Here is a 19,290-nt window from a genome sequence, read left to right as displayed (position 1 = left end):
ACTCCTGTGGGCGGGGTGGCCTGAGGCCTGCGCTCAGCCCTCTCTGTGCCCCCTGCCCTGCCCAGGCTGGAAAGCTTAGGTCATCCTGGGCACGTGCAGGGTCAGTGCTGTGGACGCCATGGACCTGGCTGCAGCTCCCGGGGCTGGGGGCCATGTGGTTCGGGAGTCCTACTTGAGGCCAGCTCAGGGTCCCCTCAGTCGCTCTGAGCAATTCGTGCACCTTCCCAAACCCCTTCTTGCCAAACTCGCCAGAGGCAACTCGACGCATCCAACCCAGCTCCACAGGAAAGCGTTTAGGACGAGGCAGCGTCTCTCTCCTGGGTTCTGAAAACCCAGCTCGCTGTTCTGTGGAAGCGCAAAGCATGAGAAACGAGGAAAGAGGAAAAATAACCTGATATTGGAGTTCCTAGGAACATAAAAAAACCCAGAGAAACGGAAAAAGGCGATGTGAAGACTGATCCTTCCAACCACTGCACTGCATTCGCCGAGTCCCCTTTCCACTTCCCGGCAGTTTCCCGGTCAGGTGTAACCCCCCGGATCTTGCTCTCCGCCCCCAGGTGGGAAGGCCCCGCTGCCAGTCCACACTGACTCACTCGCTCTCCTTCAGCACGGCCTCAGTCCTCGACTGCAGGTCTCTCTCATTCTCCAGCTCCACAAACAGGCGTCTGGACACGGCCTGGAGACGGCCCACAGTGGCCCTGCAGGGGCGAAGGCACAGGCCGGGCGTGTGTCAGGCCTCAGTCACCCAGGGGCCACCCAGGTTCACCTGGCACCCCCTGGCCTCCTCTCCCTCAGGAGGGAAATCTTGGTGCTGGGCTACCTAGCTGGTGGAGTGTGGGGCTGGTGGCAGGCTCTCCACGTGCCCACTTTCTGCTGGGCAGGCAGTGCCCACATGGCACAGCCCCAGGAGGAGTGAGGGCTTGGGGAGCCTGCCCTGGACCCTCAGTCGCCCCTGCATGAAGCCCCTGGGGGCAGCAGACGTCCAGGCCTCTGGCCTGGGAAGGACCCAGCACACGTGACAAGCCCCAGGCCCTGGCGTTGGGGCGCCCTGAGTCCCCTCCCTCCCTCCTGCTCCCCTCCTGGGCATCATCCACACAGTGCACATCCAGCACCAGCCCAGCCGCACTCCTGGAGACCACTTCCCTGGCAGTGGGCGGTTGCCCACGAGAGCGGCACAGCGTGATGCTGGCCGGAGGTCCCGGCCGTGTGGATGCAAGGGGTGGGCTTTGAGCAGCTGGCCAGGTACAGCGGTCACCCCTAGTTCCTGGGTGCCACGGTCCAGGAATGAGGCAGGTCAAAACCCCGCAGAGACCTGGGCAGCCCCGTCTGCTCCTTGACCCTCAGGCCCCCCCAGCCCACAGTGACCAGAAGCCCCTCACCCTCCAGGGCCGGGAGGACCTGCTGGTTCCCTTGCCCCTGGCTGCTGGCCCTCTGCTCCCCACGGCTGCACCAGCACCTCCAGGACGGGCACCTGCTGGGGCCTTCCCAGGGCTGGGCTGACCTCGGCAGGCCCTGCAGGCACCCGGTCCCCGGAGGGTGAGGTGAGGCTGGAGCGGCAGCCGTGGAGCCAGCTCTGGGAGTGCCTGTCGGTGAGTGTTGGCGTTTCCAGCGTCCACGGGCCCTCCCACCTGGCAGTGTGGGACCCATGTGGGCCTCTCACCTCTCACCCCGCCCTCAGCTGCTCTGCCCTGCTGCCCCAGGCAAGAGTGGCCCGAGGGGCCTTCCCCCAACTGCTGATCCACGCAGTCCTGCCTCCCAGAGATCCAGCCCTGGCGCCCTCCAGGCCCCAGCTTTGCCGACCTCACGTGCTTCTGTGTGTGTGTTGTGGCCTCACACTGGGGCTTCTCACTGGCCTGAACGCAGCAGGTGCTTCACGCCCCACTGTGGGTGAACGAATGAGCCTCTGCTCTGACCTCATGCCCAATTCCCTGCCCTCTATCGAGGGCCACCTACATGTTGCCCGCCTCTGCCTCTGTGGCGATCTCGGCTGCCACAGCCTCCTGCTGCTTGCCGATCAGGTCCCGCCTCTGCCGACAGGCGCGCAGCTCCCCTCTGGAACAGGGAAGCAAGGGTCAGATGATGGTTCCCTGAAACTCCAGCCTCCAAAGTGGCAGTGGGGCCAGGTGAGGCAGAGTCAGACCCCCAGAGGCCCCCTCGCCCAGGTCAGGGGTCTCTCTAACACCTTCCAGCCACACAAGCAGGGTCCTGTCGTCCATTTTTGGAAAACTCTGCCCAGGGGCAACTGTGTGGCTCCCACCCGAAGGTGACATGCTCTTGGGGCCGAGGACAGTGCAGGAGCGGGAGGGAACCTGAGTCCCTAAACAAGCGTGCTCCTGCCTGTGAAGGGCACGTGGTGGGAGGTCTGGGGCCACGGGAGGGGACGAGCTGGAGCTCCTCCACCATCTTCCAGAGTGTGGGCCAGGCAGGCCCAGATCACCAGCAGGGCATGGACTGGGTCAGAATCCAGTTCACACGGTAGCTCCTGGGGGAGACTCTGGCCTCAGGTACATACAGTGGAGCAAAGCCCAGAGCATGAGCTCTGGAGGTCACTTTTTTTTTCCCCCCGAGACAGAGCCTTGCTTGTCACCCGGGCTGGAGTGCAGTGGCGGGATCTCGGCTCACTGCAACCTCTGCCTCCCAGGTTCAAGTGATTCTCTTGTCTCAGCATCCCAAGTAGCTGGGATTACAGGCATGCGCCACCACGCCCGGCTAATTTTTGTATTTTTAGTAGAGATGGGGTTTCACCATGTTGGCCAGGCTGGTCTCAAACTCCTGACCTCAGGTGATCCACCTGCCTCGGCCTCCCAAAGTGCTGGGATTCCAGGCTGAGCCACCGCGCCGGCCATGAAGGTCACTTGGAAGACACACAGGTGCTGCAGGAGCCGAGGAGGGAAACCGTAGTTTCCCTAAGCGAAGTACCCAAGTCAGGTGCCCAAGTTATGCAGAAGAACATTTATCTTTTAGTTTTTTTATTTTTAGAGACAGGGTCTTGCTCTGTCGCCCAGGCTTGCTGTGGCCTTGACCTCCTGGGCTCAAGCGATCCTCTGGCCTCAGCCTCCCAAGTAACTGGGACCACAGGCGTGCGCCACCACTCTCAGCTGAATGCTTTTATTTTTTAGGAGACACTGAAATATTTAGGAGTGAAGTATCACGTCTGTAATTTGCTTTCAAATAATTTAGCAAAAAAACCCATAGATATAAAATACACACACACACGAACACAGAGAAAGAAGCTACGGTGAAAGGTTGACAGTTGGCAGCTCTGGTTGGCGTTGGGGGCGGCGGGGCCGCTTTTTACCGCCTTTTCTGTGGGAAGGGGGCTGGGAGCGCTGGGCACCAGCTCCTGAGTGGGGCTTGCAGAACTGCTCCTCCATGGAGACCCTGTGGGACCCTCCCTTGCAGGCCCTCAGGGTGATGACAGGCACAGGACCACCCCTGCTGCACCCGCGTCACAGTCCGGGGCGCGGCAAGAGGCGGAGGTGCAGTGGCCTCAGCCCCAGCTCACCTCATCTTCTCAATGAAAAGCTCCTGCTCCTCACGCATCTTATCCAGGGTGCTCAGGTTCTGTCGCAGGTGAAATGCCTGCATTCTGTCCTCAGCTGTTTTCTTCTTCAATTTGTCAGCATCAGTATCTAGTTCTTTCACTGAGCTTAGGATGAAAAGGACACCAGCTACCACCACCCTGGCCTCAGGCTCAGGACTCATTCCTCCGTGTGGCCTGCCGGGGTAGGTGCCTGACAGATCTGCTTCAGGAGGGAGCTGCGGGAGCTACAGCCTGTGGGAGGGAGGAGGCAGCCGCCCTGTTCCCTTCACCCCCCACCCTCTGAGTTACCTGCTGTGTCCTGGGTCCATGTCATCCTCAGCTTCCTGCAGAAGACATCCGATGTCAAACTCCGGATCCTCTAATTCATCTCTTTCTAGAAATCAAGGCAAGAGGTTAAAAAAAAAAAAAAAAAAGTAGATCAAACATTTGTGTCTGAAGTTTTAGGATAAATCTTGTTCTTTTTTTGGGACAGAGTGTAAGGAACCAGCCAAGAAGGCACAGGCGGAGGTAAACAGCCTGGGTGACGCAGTGGGATTGCGGCACTGGCGCCCCGAGAGAGAGAGTCAGGGACGTCCATTTTGCAGACCGATGTAGGGGAGCCCGGGCTCAGCACCGCTTGGCTCGTGCCCAGAGAAAGAGTTAAGTTGCTGACCCTGAAGTCAAGGGAGAGCCAGCCGTGCAGCTGTGTGTGTGGGAGCCACCGGACTAAGCAGCCAGGACAGGGCGGACAGTGTGAGAGAAAGCCACTGGTGAGAGCTGCTGCTGAATAAAATCCTTTTTCACCTGCCTACGGCCCCCCGAGGGTTCCCTCCGCTCATCTACCCACTCCCTTTGGACCTCAACATGACGTTCGGCGTAGTTGTGAACCTGACACGGAGTCTCTGTTGCCCAGGCTGGAGTGCGGTGGTGCGATCTTGGCTCTCCGAAGCCTTCGCCTCCCAGGTTCACGGGATCCTCCCACCTCAGCCTCCCGAGTAGCTGAGGCTACAGGAGTGTCCCACCACACCCGGCTAACTTTTATATTTTTAGTAGAGGAGGCTTTCCCCGTCATGGCCAGTCTGGTCTTGAACTCCTGACCTCAAGTGATCCACCTGCCTCGGCCTCCCCAAGTGCTGGGATGACAGGTGTGGGCCACCACACCCGGCCAGTTTTAGGATAAATCTTGACAAGCTCTAACTTGATGGTTCTCAAAGCAAAATCCAGGGAACCCTGAGAGTCCCTGTGTGTCTTTCAGGGCCTGCGAGGTGAAAACTGTCTTCATGATCACACTCGCACGACATTTGTCTCCTCACTGTCTTCGCATGAGAGGACAGTGGCGTTTTCCAGAGGCCGCGTGTGACAGGTGACGTCACAACAGACAGCTCTGAGACGCCAGCTGTCTTCTGTTAAACCGGACTCTTACGTTACCACCATAGGTTTGTTATTGCTATTTTAAGTGGCTAAGTATTAAAATGGTTTTGGCTTTAATTTTTGATACAGTAAGTATTGAAAGATACAGGCAACATAAACAAATGCTCTCTGGCTCTTCAATAATTTTTAAGAATGTAAAGCGGTTCGCAGACAAAAGAGGCTGAAGGTCACTATCTCGGAAGATTACAGTGGACTTCCGGCAAAACACGGCAAATGGAACACAGCTTTTCTTCCCTTCATTAAATCTCAGTCAAAATGACGGAAAAGGCAGAAAGCCACAGTTGCAAGCGGGGCAGGAGAAGGAGACGGTGGTGAGGGGCGGGGGGGAGAAGGCCACCCAGCGCCAGGGGACGGGCAGCTGACTCAGCACACTACAGAACCCAAAACGAGGTGGGGAGTGGGGTGGGAGTGGGAAGGAAATGCATTTCCAGATTGCGATGGCCTGCTTGTGCCCAGAACTAGAACCAAATCAACGCACGTCTCAGAAAAATTTCAGATCATCAGAGATTTTTTAAAAAAAGCTTCCAGGAAAAGAAAACAAAAATAGGTCACATTCAAAGGACTGGGATAAAAATGGCATCAGATTTCTCAATACTGATGTTGGAAACTAGAAAACTACGGTCTGCTGCCTTCAACATCTCAGCCACAATTTATCTTTCTTTCAAATAAAGACAATAATATAAGCTCCCTCTTTGAGAGAAAAATGTGAGTGTAAAAGATACCCTCTCCCACAAATAAACGGAATTAAAGGGTGACTACGAAGCGTATCGTTTGTCTTTCTTGTTGGTGAAACTTGTGCTACTGTGACAGAAGCTTTATTACCGTCTTCCAAAAGGGGGGCATCGTCCAAAAGCCCGTCCTCGGAGAGCAGGCTGCCGTCGTCCTCCATGCTGGGAGGTAGAAATCAGCTACAAAAGATGACCACAAAATATAGATCAATAAAACCGTAGATTAAAAAAACGATGAATTAACACTTTCTCTTAAAGAAGACATTAAGAAAATAAACCACAGATTAGGAAAAAATATTTGCAGCACACACATTTCTGACGTAGGTCTTACATCTGGAACACACGAAGAGCTCCTATCAACCACATAAAGTCCAAACTCCAGTTTAAAAGGTCAAAAGAGGCCAGGCGTGGTGGCTCATGCCTGTAATCCCAGCACTTCGGGAGGCCGAGGCAGGTGGATCACCTGAGGTCAGGAGTTCCAGACCAGCCCGGCCAACATGCTGAGGCCACGGTGAGCTGTGATTGCACCACTGCACTCCAGCCTGGGCAACAGAGTAAGACCCCGTCACAAAAGAAAAAAGAAACTGCCCAACAGTATTCCATAGTATCCCTTTACACTCCCACCAGCAAATACAAAATTAAAATAATTAAATACAAAATTAGCCTGGTGTGGTGGCAGGTGCCTATAATCCCAGCTACTCGGGAGGCTGAGGCAGGAGAATGGCTTGAACCCAGGAGGCAGAGGTTGCAGTGAGCTGAGATCGCGCCACTGCACTCCAGCCTGGGGACAAGAGCGAGAATCTGTCTCAAGGAAAAAAAAAAAAAAAAAGTCAAAAGATTTGGAATAGCCATAAGAAAAGAGATATACAAATGGCCAATATGCATGTGAAACTCCGTGTGACATCAGCATCTTTAGGGAAATATGAATCAAGCCATAACGAGATACTACTACATACTGATTAGAATGCCTGAGATCGGCCGGGCACGGTGGCTCACGCCTGTAATCCCAGCACTTTGGGAGGCCGAGGCGGGCGGATCACAAGGTCAGGAGATTGAGACCATCCTGGCTAACACGGTGAAACCCCGTCTCTACTAAAAAATAGAAAAAATTAGCCAGGCGTGGTGGTGGGCGCCTGGGGTCCCAGCTACTCGGGAGGCTGAGGCAGGAGAATGGCGTGAACCTGGGAGGCAGAACTTGCAGTGAGCCGAGAAGATCGCGCCACTGCACTCCAGCCTGGGCGACAGAGCGAGACTCCGTCTCAAAAAAAAAAAAAAAAAAAAAAAAGAATGCCTGAGATCAAAACGCCAACAGTAAGCACTGGCAAGGCTGTGGAGGGGCTGGCATCACCCGTGTTGCTGGTGGGAGTGTAAAGGGGTACTGGGGAATACTGTTGGGCAGTTTCTTGTTTCTTTTGTGACAGGGTCTCACTCTGTTGCCCAGGCTGTAGTGCAGCGACTCAATCATAGTTCACTGCAGCCTCAAACTTCTGGGCTCGAGCAATCTTCCTGCCTCAGCTTCACAAGTAGCTAAGACTACATGCATATACCACCATGCCCAGGTAATTTTTAAATTCGTAGTAGAGATGTGGGGGGGGGTCTCTCTTTGTTGCCCAGGCTAGTCTTGAACTCCTGGTCTCAGCCACAATTCGCCCACCTCAATCCCAAAGTGCTGAGATTACAAGCTTGAGCCACTACATCTGGCACCGAAACCAATTCTTAAATAATTTCAAAATTATCATTACACTTTGGTTATCACTTTGGGGATGTTAGGAGCTTGCTCGTGTGGAACTCTTGGTACCAAATCTTCTGTGTCGGTATGTTGGAACTAAATAATTTCACTTAAGAAACAGGCCGGGCGCAGTGGCTCCTGTCTATAATCCCAGCACTTTGGGAGGCTGAGGTGGGTGGATCACTTGAGGTCAGGAGTTTGAGACCAGCCTGGCCAACATGGTAAAACCCCGTATCTACTAAAAATACAAAAACTAGCCAGGTATGGTGGCGGGCACCTGTAGTCCCAGCTACATGGGAGGCTGAGGCAGGAGAATTGCTTGAGCCCAGGAGGTGGAGGTTGCAGTGAGCTGAGATCATGCCACTGCATTCTAACTGTCTCAGAAAAAAAGAAACAATGTTAAAATCACAAAATCACAAACTCTTTACTTATTTTTTCTGGTGAGAATCAAATTTAATGTCTAACTTTATTTTATTTTTTTGAGACAGGGTTTGACTCTGTTGCCCAGGCTGCAGTGCAGTAGTGCGATCACAGCTCACTGCAGCCTCGAACTCCTGGGCTCAACCGATCCTCCTGCTTCAACCTCCCAAGGAGCTGGGACTACAGGCACGCACCACCACACCCAGCTGATTTTTGTATTTTCTGTAGAGACAGGGTTTCGCCATGTTGCCCAGGCTGGTCTCAAACTTTTGGGATCAAGTGATCCACCTGCCTTGGCCTTCTCAAGTGTTGGAATTAGAGGCGTGAGCCATTGCGCCCAGACAGTGTCTATTTTCTATTATACCTTAAATATGTGATTGGTTTTAACACCTATTAATTACAACATGCATGTACCATGATTAATATACAAAAGAGCTAATGTCAAATGCTTACAAATCAGCGGGGCACAGTGGCTCATGCCTGTAATCCCAGCAACATGGGAGCCTGCGCTGGGAGGCTCTCTTGAAGCCAGGAGTTTGAGACCAGCCTGGGCAACACAGTAAGACCTACATCTCTAGAAAAAAAAAAAGTGCCCAGGGGCGGCGGCTCACACCTGTAATCCCAGCACTTCGGAAGGCCAAGGTGGGTGGATCACAAGGTCAGGAGATTGAGACCATCCTAGCTAACATGGTGAAACCCCATCTCTATTAAAAATACAAAAAATTAGCCCGGTGTGGTGGCGGGCGCCTGTGGTTCCAGCTACTGGGGAGGTTGAGGCAGGAGAATGGTGTGAACCCAGGAGGCGGAGCTTGCAGTGAGCTGAGATCACATCACTGCATCTTAGCAGCCTGGGCGACAGAGAGAGACTCCGTCTCAAAAAAAAAAAAGAGTAAAAAAATGTAGCCAGGCGTGGTGGTGCGTATCTGTGGTTCTACCTATTCAGTACGCTGCGGTGGGAGGATCACTTGAGCCCAGGAGGTCAAGGCTGCAGTGAGCCGTGATTGTGCCTCTGCAGCCCAGCCTGGGTGACAGAGCAAGATCCTGACTCTAAAGTTGTTTAAAAAAAAAAAAAAAAAAAAAAAAGGCTTACAAGTCAACATATCTATCATAGAGACAGACATTTTACATTGGGAATTAGCATTACTATTTCACATTGAAATGAGTAATTCCAGGTGAAATGTACATAAATGTTGACATTATGTATGAGATGCTAAAACTGTAAAATTGTAGAGGGCTGTTTTTCATTGCTTAACTTAGCAATTGCTTCAGAATAATTCACTAAAAATATTTCAGTGCCTAGCAATGTTTCTTGGATGAATTATTAATATATCAATGCCAGCAATTTTTTAAACTTACAAAGAAATAATTGCATTTTAAAGTCCTGAGAGGCAGAATTTTAAGGCATCTTGTAAAATTCCAACAATATTTTTCCCCTTGAAGGAACTGATTAACTTGCTAGTCTTTGAATGGCAGGGTTTTCAGAAGTTATTTAGAAAATGGCCAAACCTATTCAGCTCGGTGCTCGTGAATTCCCTGTGGCCTCCGTGACCTCGTTTTGCTGGACACCCAGTGGGTGACAGTCTTATAGAAGGTGTCCTTGCGCACACACAGTTCCATTTCAGATGATCACACGAAACCACATACACTGAGCATCCGTTAAAGACAGCACTTCCAACAGGCAGTCACCTCTGATCTCTCCTGAGTCCTCACTAACAACAGGGGGTAGATGTACTGTTTTCAGTACATCCATCTACCAGGGCAAGGGCCAGTGGGAGAAACAGAAGCAAAGAGAAGCGGGAGGTGGAGGGATGAGGGTGGCTGTCCCTGCAGACAGAGGCGCTGGCTGACCCTCTGCAGGGGAAGCTGAGAACAAACCCCACGTTGCCACACAGCTGTGAAAGGCTCAGGAACGGGTAGCTCCGGGTGCTCCTCCGGTGGGAGCAGTGGGATCGGGAACCGAGAGACCCAGGAAAGCGCGGAAGTTCCACCGCGGTAACGTGGCTGGCCAGTGTGCCGTCATCACACTGAAAACCATCAGAAATGCTGGATAGGACTGTACTTTAATTCTCGTAAAAATGTTGAAGAACAAACCAGGTGAGCTGGCTCACACCTATAATCCTAGCACTTTGGGAAGCCGAGGCGGGTGGATCACTTAAGGTTTGAGACCAGCCTGGCCAACATAGTGAAACCCCATCTCTACTGAAAATACAAAAATTAGCCAGGCGTGATGGCGTGTCCCTGTAATCCCAGCTACTTAGGAGGCTGAGGCAGGAGAATCATTTGAACCCGGGAGGTAGAGGTTGCAGTGAGCTGAAATCATGCCACTGCACTCCAGCCTGGGCAACAGAATGAGACTCAGTCTCAAAAAAAAAAAAAAAAAGTTGAAGAACGAACAAAATAAGAAACTTTCAGGTTAAAACCTAAGTAAAGGTAAAAATATAGATTAAATAACCAAGCTAAAGGGAAGTATATTATCAAATTGCATTAAAAACCAAGAACAGGCTGGGCACAGTGGCTCATGCCTGTAATCCCAGCACTTTGGGAGGCTGAAGCGGGCGGATCACGAGGTCAGGAGATCGAGACCATCCTGGCTAACATGGTAAAACCTCATCTCTACTAAAAATACAAAAAATTAGCCGGGCGTGGTAGCGGGTGTCTGTAGTCCCAGCTACTCAGGAGGCTAAGGCAGGAGAATGGTGTGAACCCAGGAGGCAGAGCTTGCAGCGAGCCGAGATCGTGCCACTGCACTCCAGCCTCGGGGATAGAGTGACACTTCGTCTCAAACAAACAAACAAACTAAACAACAACAACAACAAAACCAAGAACCACAAAAACAAATCAAACTAACTTTTTTTGTTTTTGTTTTTGTTTTTTGAGGCAGAGTCTCATTCTGTCACCCAGGCTGGAGGTCAGAGGTGCAATCTTGGCTCACTGCAACCTCCGCCTCCTGGGTTCAAGCAATTCTTGTGCCTCAGCCTCCTGGGCATCTGGGATTACCGGCACGGGCCACCACGCTCAGCTAATTTTTATATTTTTGGTAGAGACGGAGTTTCATCATGTTGGCCAGGCTGGTTTCAAACTCCTGACCTCGGATGATCCGCCCACCTCAGCCTTCCAAAGTGCTGGGATTACAGGTGCGAACTACTGCACCTGGCCAAACTCTCTACAATTTAAAAGAGACATCCAGGCCGGGCGTAGTGGCTCACTCCTGTAGTCCCAGCACTTTGGGAGGCCGATGCAGGAGGATCACGAGGTCAGGAGATCGAGACCATCCTGGCTAACACGGTGAAACCCCGTCTCTACTAAAAATACAAAAAATTAGCCGGGCGAGGTGGCGGGCGCCTGTAGTCCCAGCTACTCGGGAGGCTGGGGCAGGAGAATGGCGTGAACCCAGGAGGCGGAGCTTGCAGTGAGCCGAGATTGTGCCACTGCACTCCAGCCTGGGCCACAGAGCAAGACTTCGTCTCAAAAAATAAAAAAAAAAAAAGAGAGAAACAGACATCTAAAACACAAGCTTAAGAAGCATTGCATTTTAAAAGTCAGAAAGAAATGCAAGTACCATAAATAGGAAGTTACTGGAGTTGTCTAGAAACAGACAAAAAACTTAGGCAAAAAGCAGGAACAGCAGTGGGGACACATTATAATCGCATGTTCAATTCACCAGGAAGACTCAGCAGCTTCAAATCTGCATTTAATGTTGATTGATCAGATTATTCATTGATCAAATTATTCATTATGGGTGCTACTTTAAACATATGAAAAAATAGAGAAAAAAATCAAATTAAGCGTGTGATCTCATGTGGGTGTCTAAGTGGACTGGCAATAACAGAAAGAAGGGCTCCTGAAATATCGGCCGGGTACGGTGGCTCACGCCTGTAATCCCAGCACTTTTGGAGGCCAAGGCGGGTGGATCACTTGAGGTCCGGAGTTCAAGACCAGCCTGACCAACATGGTGAAACCCCGGCTCTACTAAAAATACAAAAATTAGCCGGGTGTGGTGGGGGACATCTGTAATCCCAGCTATTCAGCAGGCTGAAGCAGGAGAATTGCTGAAACTGAAACTCAGGAGGTGGAGGTTGCAGTGAGCCAAGACCATGCCACTACACTCCAGCCTGGGCAACAGAGCAAGACTTTGCCTCAAAAAAAAAAAAAAAAAAAAAAAAAGAAAGAAAGAAAGAAATAAAAGGCATAAGGAATGGAAGGGAAAAATGGTCATTATTTCAGATAAAATGACTGTATACATAGAAAATCCAAACAAATATACAGATAAGTTATTTAATTAAAACAACTTAGTAATGTTGCTAGGTACAACTTCAATAATAAAAACCAAGTATATTTCTATTTATCAGAAGAAATAATGAGAAAATAAGATTTAGAAAAGCTACCATTTACAATTACATAAAAAACCATGAAGTACTCAAGAATAAATACAACAAAAGACACACAGACCTCCACAGAGAAAATGAGGAGCCTCCTCGGGCAACATTAAAGGAGACGGACATAAAAATAAATGGAACAAATGACCCCATTTCTTCAACAAATAAATGGCCTGGGGGAAGATAAGGAAGGGGGGGGGTCTTTAAGTCAAAAGAGCCTTGAGAGACAAGTTGGCCACATGCAACCTGGGGATCTTGTTCGAATCTCCATTCAAGCAAACTAGCTGTGAAAGACATTTTTGAGACAATTCCTGAAAATGAGCACAAACTGGCATTATTTCCATTAAGAAATTATTAATGTGGGCCGGGTGTGGTGGCTCACACCTGTAATCCCAGCACTTTGGGAGGCCGAGGCGGGCAGATCACTTGAGGTCAGGAGTTCGAGACCATCCTGGCCAACATGGTGAAACCCCGTCTCTACTAAAAATGCAAAAATTAGCTGGGTGTGGTGGTGCGTGGCTGTAATCCCGGCTACTTGGGAGGCTGAGGCAGGAGAATCGCTTGAATCTGGGAGGCAGAGGTTGCAGTGACCCGAGATCACGCCATTGCACTCCAGCCTGGGTGACAGAGCGTCTCAAAACAAAAAACAAAAAACAAAAAACCAAGAACTTATTAATTGTATTGGGGTTGATGATTTTGTGGTTATGCTAAAAACAAGTTTCTATCTGTCAGAGGCATCTACAAAGGTTTTTCCAGGAGAAATGATATCACGCCTGGGATTTTCTTTGAAACACACTGGTCCAGAACTACAAGTAGGGAGGGGTACTGGGAGAGGAACGCTGTGAGGCTGACACCTGGGGCTTTTTTGACTTTGCAATTTTCCATAATAAAAGTTTTTTCTAAAAGAAAGTATAAATAGGCCGGGCGTGATGGCTCACGCCTGTAATCCCAGCACTTTCGGAGGCCGAGTTGGGTGGATCACGAGGTCAGGAGATCAAGACCATCCTGGCCAACACGGTGAAACCCCGTCTCTACTAAAAATACAAAAACAAAATGAGCCGGGTGTGGTGGCGGGCGCCTGTAGTCCCAGCTACTTGGGAGGCTGAGGCAGGAGGATCGCTTGAACCCGGGAGGTGGAGCTTGCAGTGAGCCGAGATCGCGCCACTGCACTCCACCCTGGGTGACATAGCAAGACTCCATCTCAAAAAAATAAATAAAAATAAATAAATAAATAAACAGCTGCATGTTCAAGCACTAGAAACCCAATGTTGTCAGGAAGTCAGTCCTTTCCAAAGTGCTCTGCAGATTCCCTAAAACCCCCATCCAAATCCCAACAGAAATGTGTGTGTGTGTGTCTGCATGCCAGAGAGATACTCATCTGGTGAACTATAAAATGTATATGGAAGAACAATGGAACCATAGTTTTGAAGGGGGAAGGGGTGCCCCACCAGATATCAAGATTGATTCTAAAGCTGTAAAATTAAGACAGTAGAGTGCTTTGACCAAGACAAACAGACCAAAGGAACAGATCAGAGAGGCCAGAAATCGGCCCTCAAGTACTAGCGCTATGCAGGATGGAAGCAGGGTTGCTGAGCAGTGGCCACGGAATGGACGTCCTTGTCGGCACCCACCTGAAGATCGGTCCCACGTGGATTAGAGACTCGTTTGGGAAAAATCAAATTTCTGCTACGGTGTGTGTGTTAGCGAGGAGTCAATGGGGGGTAGGAATGGAGCCTTGTTACCTCAGAATTTCTTAAATAAGACACTAAAAACATTAGGCACAAAGGGAAAAGTTGGTAGAGTTGCCCACATTTCAATTAAAAACTTTCATTCAGGGCTGGGCGCAGTGGCTCACGCCTGTAATCCCAGCACTTTGGGAGGCCGAGACGGGCGGATCACGAGGTCAGGAGATCGAGACCATCCTGGCTAACATGGTGAAACCCCGTCTCCACTAAAAAATACAAAAAAAAAAAAAAAAAACTAGCCGGGCGAAGTGGCAGCGCCTGTAGTCCCAGCTACTCAGGAGGCTGAGGCAGGAGAATGGCATGAATGCGGGAGGCGGAGCTTGCAGTGAGCTGAGATCTGGCCACTGTACTCCAGCCTGGGCGACAGAGCAAGACTCCGTCTCAAAAAAAAAAAAAAAAAAACAGGCCGGGCGCGGTGGCTCAAGCCTGTAATCCCAGCACTTTGGGAGGCCAAGACGGGCGGATCACGAGGTCAGGAGATCGAGACCATCCTGGCTAACACGGTGAAACCCCGTCTCTACTGAAAATACGAAAAACTAGCCGGGCGAGGTGGCGGGCGCCTGTAGTCCCAGCTACTCGGGAGGCTGAGGCAGGAGAATGGCGTAAACCTGGGAGGCGGAGCTTGCAGTGAGCTGCGATCCGGTCACTGCACTGTAGCCTGGGCGACAGAGCGAAACTCCATCTCAAAAAAAAAACAAAAAAAAAACCAAAAAAAAAAACCAAAAAAAAAAAACCAAAAAACAACTTTCATTCAGGCCAGGCGCAGTGGCTCACACCTGTAATCCCAGCACTTTGGGAGGCCGAGGTAGGTGGGTCACTTGAGGTCAGGAGTTCAAGACCACCTGGCCAACACGGCAAAACCTCATCTCTACAAAAATTACAAAAATTAGTCGGGCGTGGTGGTGTGCAGCTGTAACCCCAGCTACTCGGGAGGCTGAGCTAAGAGACTCCCTTGAACCTGGGAGGCGGAGGTCGCCGTGAGCCAAGATTGTGCCACTGCACTCCAGCTCAGGCGACAGAGCAAGACTCTATCTCAAACAAACAAACAAACAAACAAACAAAACCAAATCTTTTTTTCAGATGACATCCTAGGGAAAGTTAAAGAAAACCTACAAAGTAGAAGACAATCACAGCACATAACCCAGAGGTTTACTGTCAAGACCACGTAAGGAATATCCATGAATGAGTGAAGAAGACAGACAGCCCCACACCAAAATGGGCAAAAGACTTCAACAGGCACTTCACAGTCCTAGTCAAGGGCGTGCCGTGTCCCCTCACATGCTCACGGGTTCGGAGGATCAGGACGTAGGGTTTTTGGGGAAAGAGGAGCTCAGACTGCCTACGGCACCCTCTAGCTCCGCGATTCCGCTCCCAGGAGCACACCCTACAGAAAATCCCACCCGTTGTCTTGGCTTCCTGGGGTCACCATGACAAAGTACCACAACCTAGGTGGCTTCGACAGCAGAAGTTATCTCACGGTTCTAGAAGCCATCGTCTAAAACCGAGTTGCTGGCAGGGCCATGCTCCCCCTGAAGGCACGAGGCAAGGGCCTGCTTCAGGCCTGTCTTGTAGCTTCTGTTAGTTCTGTGGCTTGTGGCAGCAAAATTCCAGTCTTCATAGGACATTCTCTCCGTGTGCATGTCTATGTCCAAATTTCTCCTTTTTATAAGGACACCGGTCATACTGGATGAGGTGCTCACCCTATTCTAGTATGTCCTCCTCTTAGCTACTTACAGGCATCACCGTAAGTCCAAGTAAGGTCATATTCTCAGGTCCTGAGGCTTAGAGACAGCCCTGATGGCCGTGGTGCCACTGTGTGAATGAATCTCTCACACAACCCCGAGGAGAAAAAGAGAGAGGCACGCCTGATACTCCTCCTCTCCCCCTTCCCTTCACTGTCACAGTAGGTTCCCTGGGTGGGGCAGCTGCAGCAGGATCCACAGTGGCCCAGGCTGGGCTGTCGGAGCCTGACTGGGTGATGAGGGTGCCGGTGTGTATGACTGAGGCTCAGAGCTGTATGCGGGTGCCTGGCTGGGCGAGGAGGGTGCCGGTGTGTATGACTGAGGCTCAGAGCTGTATGCGGGCACCTGGCTGGGTGAGGAGGGTGCCGGTGTGTATGACTGAGGCTCAGAGCTGTATGCGGGCACCTGGCTGGGCGAGGAGGGTGCTGGTGTGTATGACTGAGGCTCAGAGCTGTATGCGGGCACCTGGCTGGGCGAGGAGGGTGCTGGTGTGTATGACTGAGGCTCAGAGCTGTATGCGGGCGCCTGGCCGGGTGAGGAGGGTGGGGGTGTGTGCGGCTGAGGCTCAGAGCTGGATGGCAGAGCCTGACAGGGAAGAGGGCAGCCCCAGGTGTGGTCCAGCAGAGTATATCAGAGCCCAGGCAGGGGAGGAAGGTGTCCACCGTGACAGCCTTCCTAGGCCAAGCCTGGGAGTGATGACATATTTGCATAGCTTCCGAGTACCTCCAACAAAATGCTTGTTAATTACGAAGGAAAAAAGAACTTCCCAGTGGAGATGCTGGCAGATACCACCTTGATGAAGAGCTCAAAGTGAACATCACCAGTAACGTGACAGCGTGACCACTGTGAGTCACTGACTGGATGGAATGAACAGGCTATGGCGTTACCTCTGTGACTTTCCAAGACACACAGTGGGAATCTAATCACCAGGACACAGCAGACGAAACCAAACGGAGGGACTTTCTACAAAGTAATTGGCCCATGACCTTCAAAGGTGTCAGGGTCATGACAGCCAAAGCAAGGCCAAGGAATGTTCTGGACTGAAGGGGAATAAAGAGGTATGGTGAGAATTCAGTGTGAAGTAATTCCAGGCTGGATCCTTCCACGTTGGGGGCCTGATGCAATTAACTGGCAAAGCATGTTTGACAGACTGTGGGGTAAACACAGCAACAGGCCTGTGTCCTCCTGTGTGGCTGTGTTGGAGAATGTCCTTGTTTGTGGAAAAATACACTCGACAAGGGTGGGGGGCGACAGAGCACCATGAAAGCAACTTACGGCCGGGCGCGGTGGCTCAAGCCTGTAATCCCAGCACTTTGGGAGGCCGAGACGGGCGGATCACGAGGTCAGGAGATCGAGACCATCCTGGCTAACACGGTGAAACCCCGTCTCTACTAAAAAAATACAAAAAAAACTAGCCGGGCGAGGTGGCGGGTGCCTGTAGTCCCAGCTACTCGGGAGGCTGAGGCAGGAGAATGGCGTAAACCCGGGAGGCGGAGCTTGCAGTGAGCTGAGATCCGGCCACTGCACTCCAGCCTGGGTGACAGAGCGAGACTCCGTCTCAAAAAAAAAAAAAAAAAAAAAAGAAAGCAACTTACTGTCAAATACTTTACGAGAAATTTTTTTGTGCTGAGCTTGCAACTTTTATACAAGTTTGGGATTGTTTCAAAAAATTTTAAAGAATATATGTGGTATTACATAAAGTTTATATATATTATTAAACTTATATAAACGTATATGTGGTATTACATAAACCTTATACATATATTATATAACTTTATATAATACAAGATTTATATAATACTGCATATATTCTTTAAAATTTTATATAAATAAATTTATATAAAGTTTAAAATAAGTGAAAGTTAACGGGGCATGGTGGCTTGTCGCCTGTAATCCCTGCACTTTGGGAGGCGGAGGTGGGTGGATCACTTGAGATCAGGAGTTCAAGACCAGCCTGGCCAACATGTGGAAACCCCGTCTCTACTAAAAGTACAAAAATTAGCCAGGCATGGTGGCGGGCACTCATAAGCCCAGCTACTCGGGAGGCTGAGACAGGAGAATCGCTTGAACCCAGGAAGCAGAGGTTGCAGTGAGCCAAGATCGCCCCGCTGTACTCCAACTCGGGCAACACAGTGAGACTCTGTCTCAAAAAAAAAAATTTTAAAGAATATATGTAGTTTTTTTTTTTTTTTTTTTTTTTGAGACGGAGTCTCGCTCTGTCGCCTAGGCTGGAGTGCAGTGGCCGGATCTCAGCTCACTGCAAGCTCCGCCTCCCGGGTTTACGCCATTCTCCTGCCTCAGCCTCCCGAGTAGCTGGGACTACAGGCGCCGCCACCTCGCCCGGCTAGTTTTTTGTATTTTTAGTAGAGACGGGGTTTCAACCCCGTGTTAGCCAGGATGGTATCGATCTCCTGACCTCATGATCCGCCCGTCTCGGCCTCCCAAAGTGCTGGGATTACAGGCTGGAGCCACCGCGCCCAGCCTATATGTAGTATTATATAAAGTTTAGTATATATTATGAAACTTACATAAAATTATATGTGGTTTTATATATAGTTTGTATACTACATTTATATTATATATTGTTTATATAATACCACATACATTCTTTAAAATTTTATATAAAGTTTATATAAAGTTTAAAATAAGTGAAAGTTAACTATATTTTTTAGGGACGCATGCATAGTTAAGTAAAACTAAAGAAAATTATATATTATCTTTAAAATTTTATATATATATAAAGTTTATATAGTTTAAAATAAGTGAAAGTTAACTATATTGTTTAGGGACGCATGCATAGGTAAGTAAAACTGAAGAAAAAGTCAGACATGGTCAAGAAGAGCGGGTCTGTGAACGGCAAGGGGGAGTGACTTTGGGGTGCTGATGTTCTATTTCTTAACTTGGGTAGTAGCTACTGATGTTCGCTTTATAACCAATCTCTAAGTTGAACATGCGCATTGATGCATCATCTTTACCCAGAGAATCGCTGTCAGTCCATTTCTTTCGAACTGTGGGCCCTAGAGCAGGCCTGCTGACTACCTCAATACTTGGCTTATGCAGACAAAAGGAGTATTCCTTTAGGAGAACAAAAAACTAGAGGCAAACCAGCTTCGAAAACCAGGTTATACATACTAAAACCAAACGACTTTGGGGCTATGGACCATGCTCTCCTTTTTACCTAGGCAGACACTTATGAGTCTTAACTTTTTACCAGACAGGCTGGCCCTTGATTTTTGTTTAATGTTTTTGTAAATGTGTTATAATAATACATTATTATAACATCTGCTGCAAAGTCAGGTGCGGGCCCCTCAATCGAGGCTGTGCCAGCGCCGGGGTTCCCTGAAACGAACCAGGGACTAGAAGTATTAACAGTCATTTCTCTGGCACAGCTTTCAGGGAAAGGGGTTTAATATGGGACGGAGTTCTGCCTGGGGGGCGGGGGTCAAACGCTTCCAGCTCAGCCCCAGGGTCAAACGCATCCGCCCCCACACCCACCTCTGGCTGGCCTGGGTCCCAGGTTCTCGGGGTCCGGGGGCACAGAAGCCCGGGGCTGCTCAGGGAGGCGGCGGTCCTCGGCGAAGGCCGTCCGCGGCGCC

General features: G+C 50.2%; 1 protein-coding gene across 6 annotated transcripts in view; it reads right to left on the bottom strand.

Moving 5' to 3' along the window:
* Positions 1 to 19,290, bottom strand: part of CFAP74 (cilia and flagella associated protein 74) — a 78,465-nt gene extending 59,175 nt beyond the window's left edge. For 5 of the 6 annotated variants that reach the window (XR_012427322.1, XM_045382123.2, XM_045382128.3 and 2 more), the window contains exons 1-6: positions 19,190 to 19,290; positions 5,777 to 5,862; positions 3,833 to 3,917; positions 3,506 to 3,649; positions 1,954 to 2,052; positions 594 to 698 (exon numbers count right to left, since the gene is read on the bottom strand). Coding sequence is in view for 5 of the 6 variants with exons in the window: in XM_045382123.2 (XP_045238058.2) it covers positions 594 to 698; positions 1,954 to 2,052; positions 3,506 to 3,649; positions 3,833 to 3,917; positions 5,777 to 5,843 (500 nt within the window). In the remaining variant the exon portion in view is untranslated. The remainder of the gene's footprint in view (positions 1 to 593; positions 699 to 1,953; positions 2,053 to 3,505; positions 3,650 to 3,832; positions 3,918 to 5,776; positions 5,863 to 19,189) is intronic. The other variant, XM_065531087.1, reaches the window with a different exon arrangement.

Source organism: Macaca fascicularis, chromosome 1 (assembly GCF_037993035.2).
Source record: "Macaca fascicularis isolate 582-1 chromosome 1, T2T-MFA8v1.1".
NCBI classification, from domain to species: domain Eukaryota; kingdom Metazoa; phylum Chordata; class Mammalia; order Primates; family Cercopithecidae; genus Macaca; species Macaca fascicularis.
This window is presented reverse-complemented; position numbering and strand designations above follow the sequence as displayed.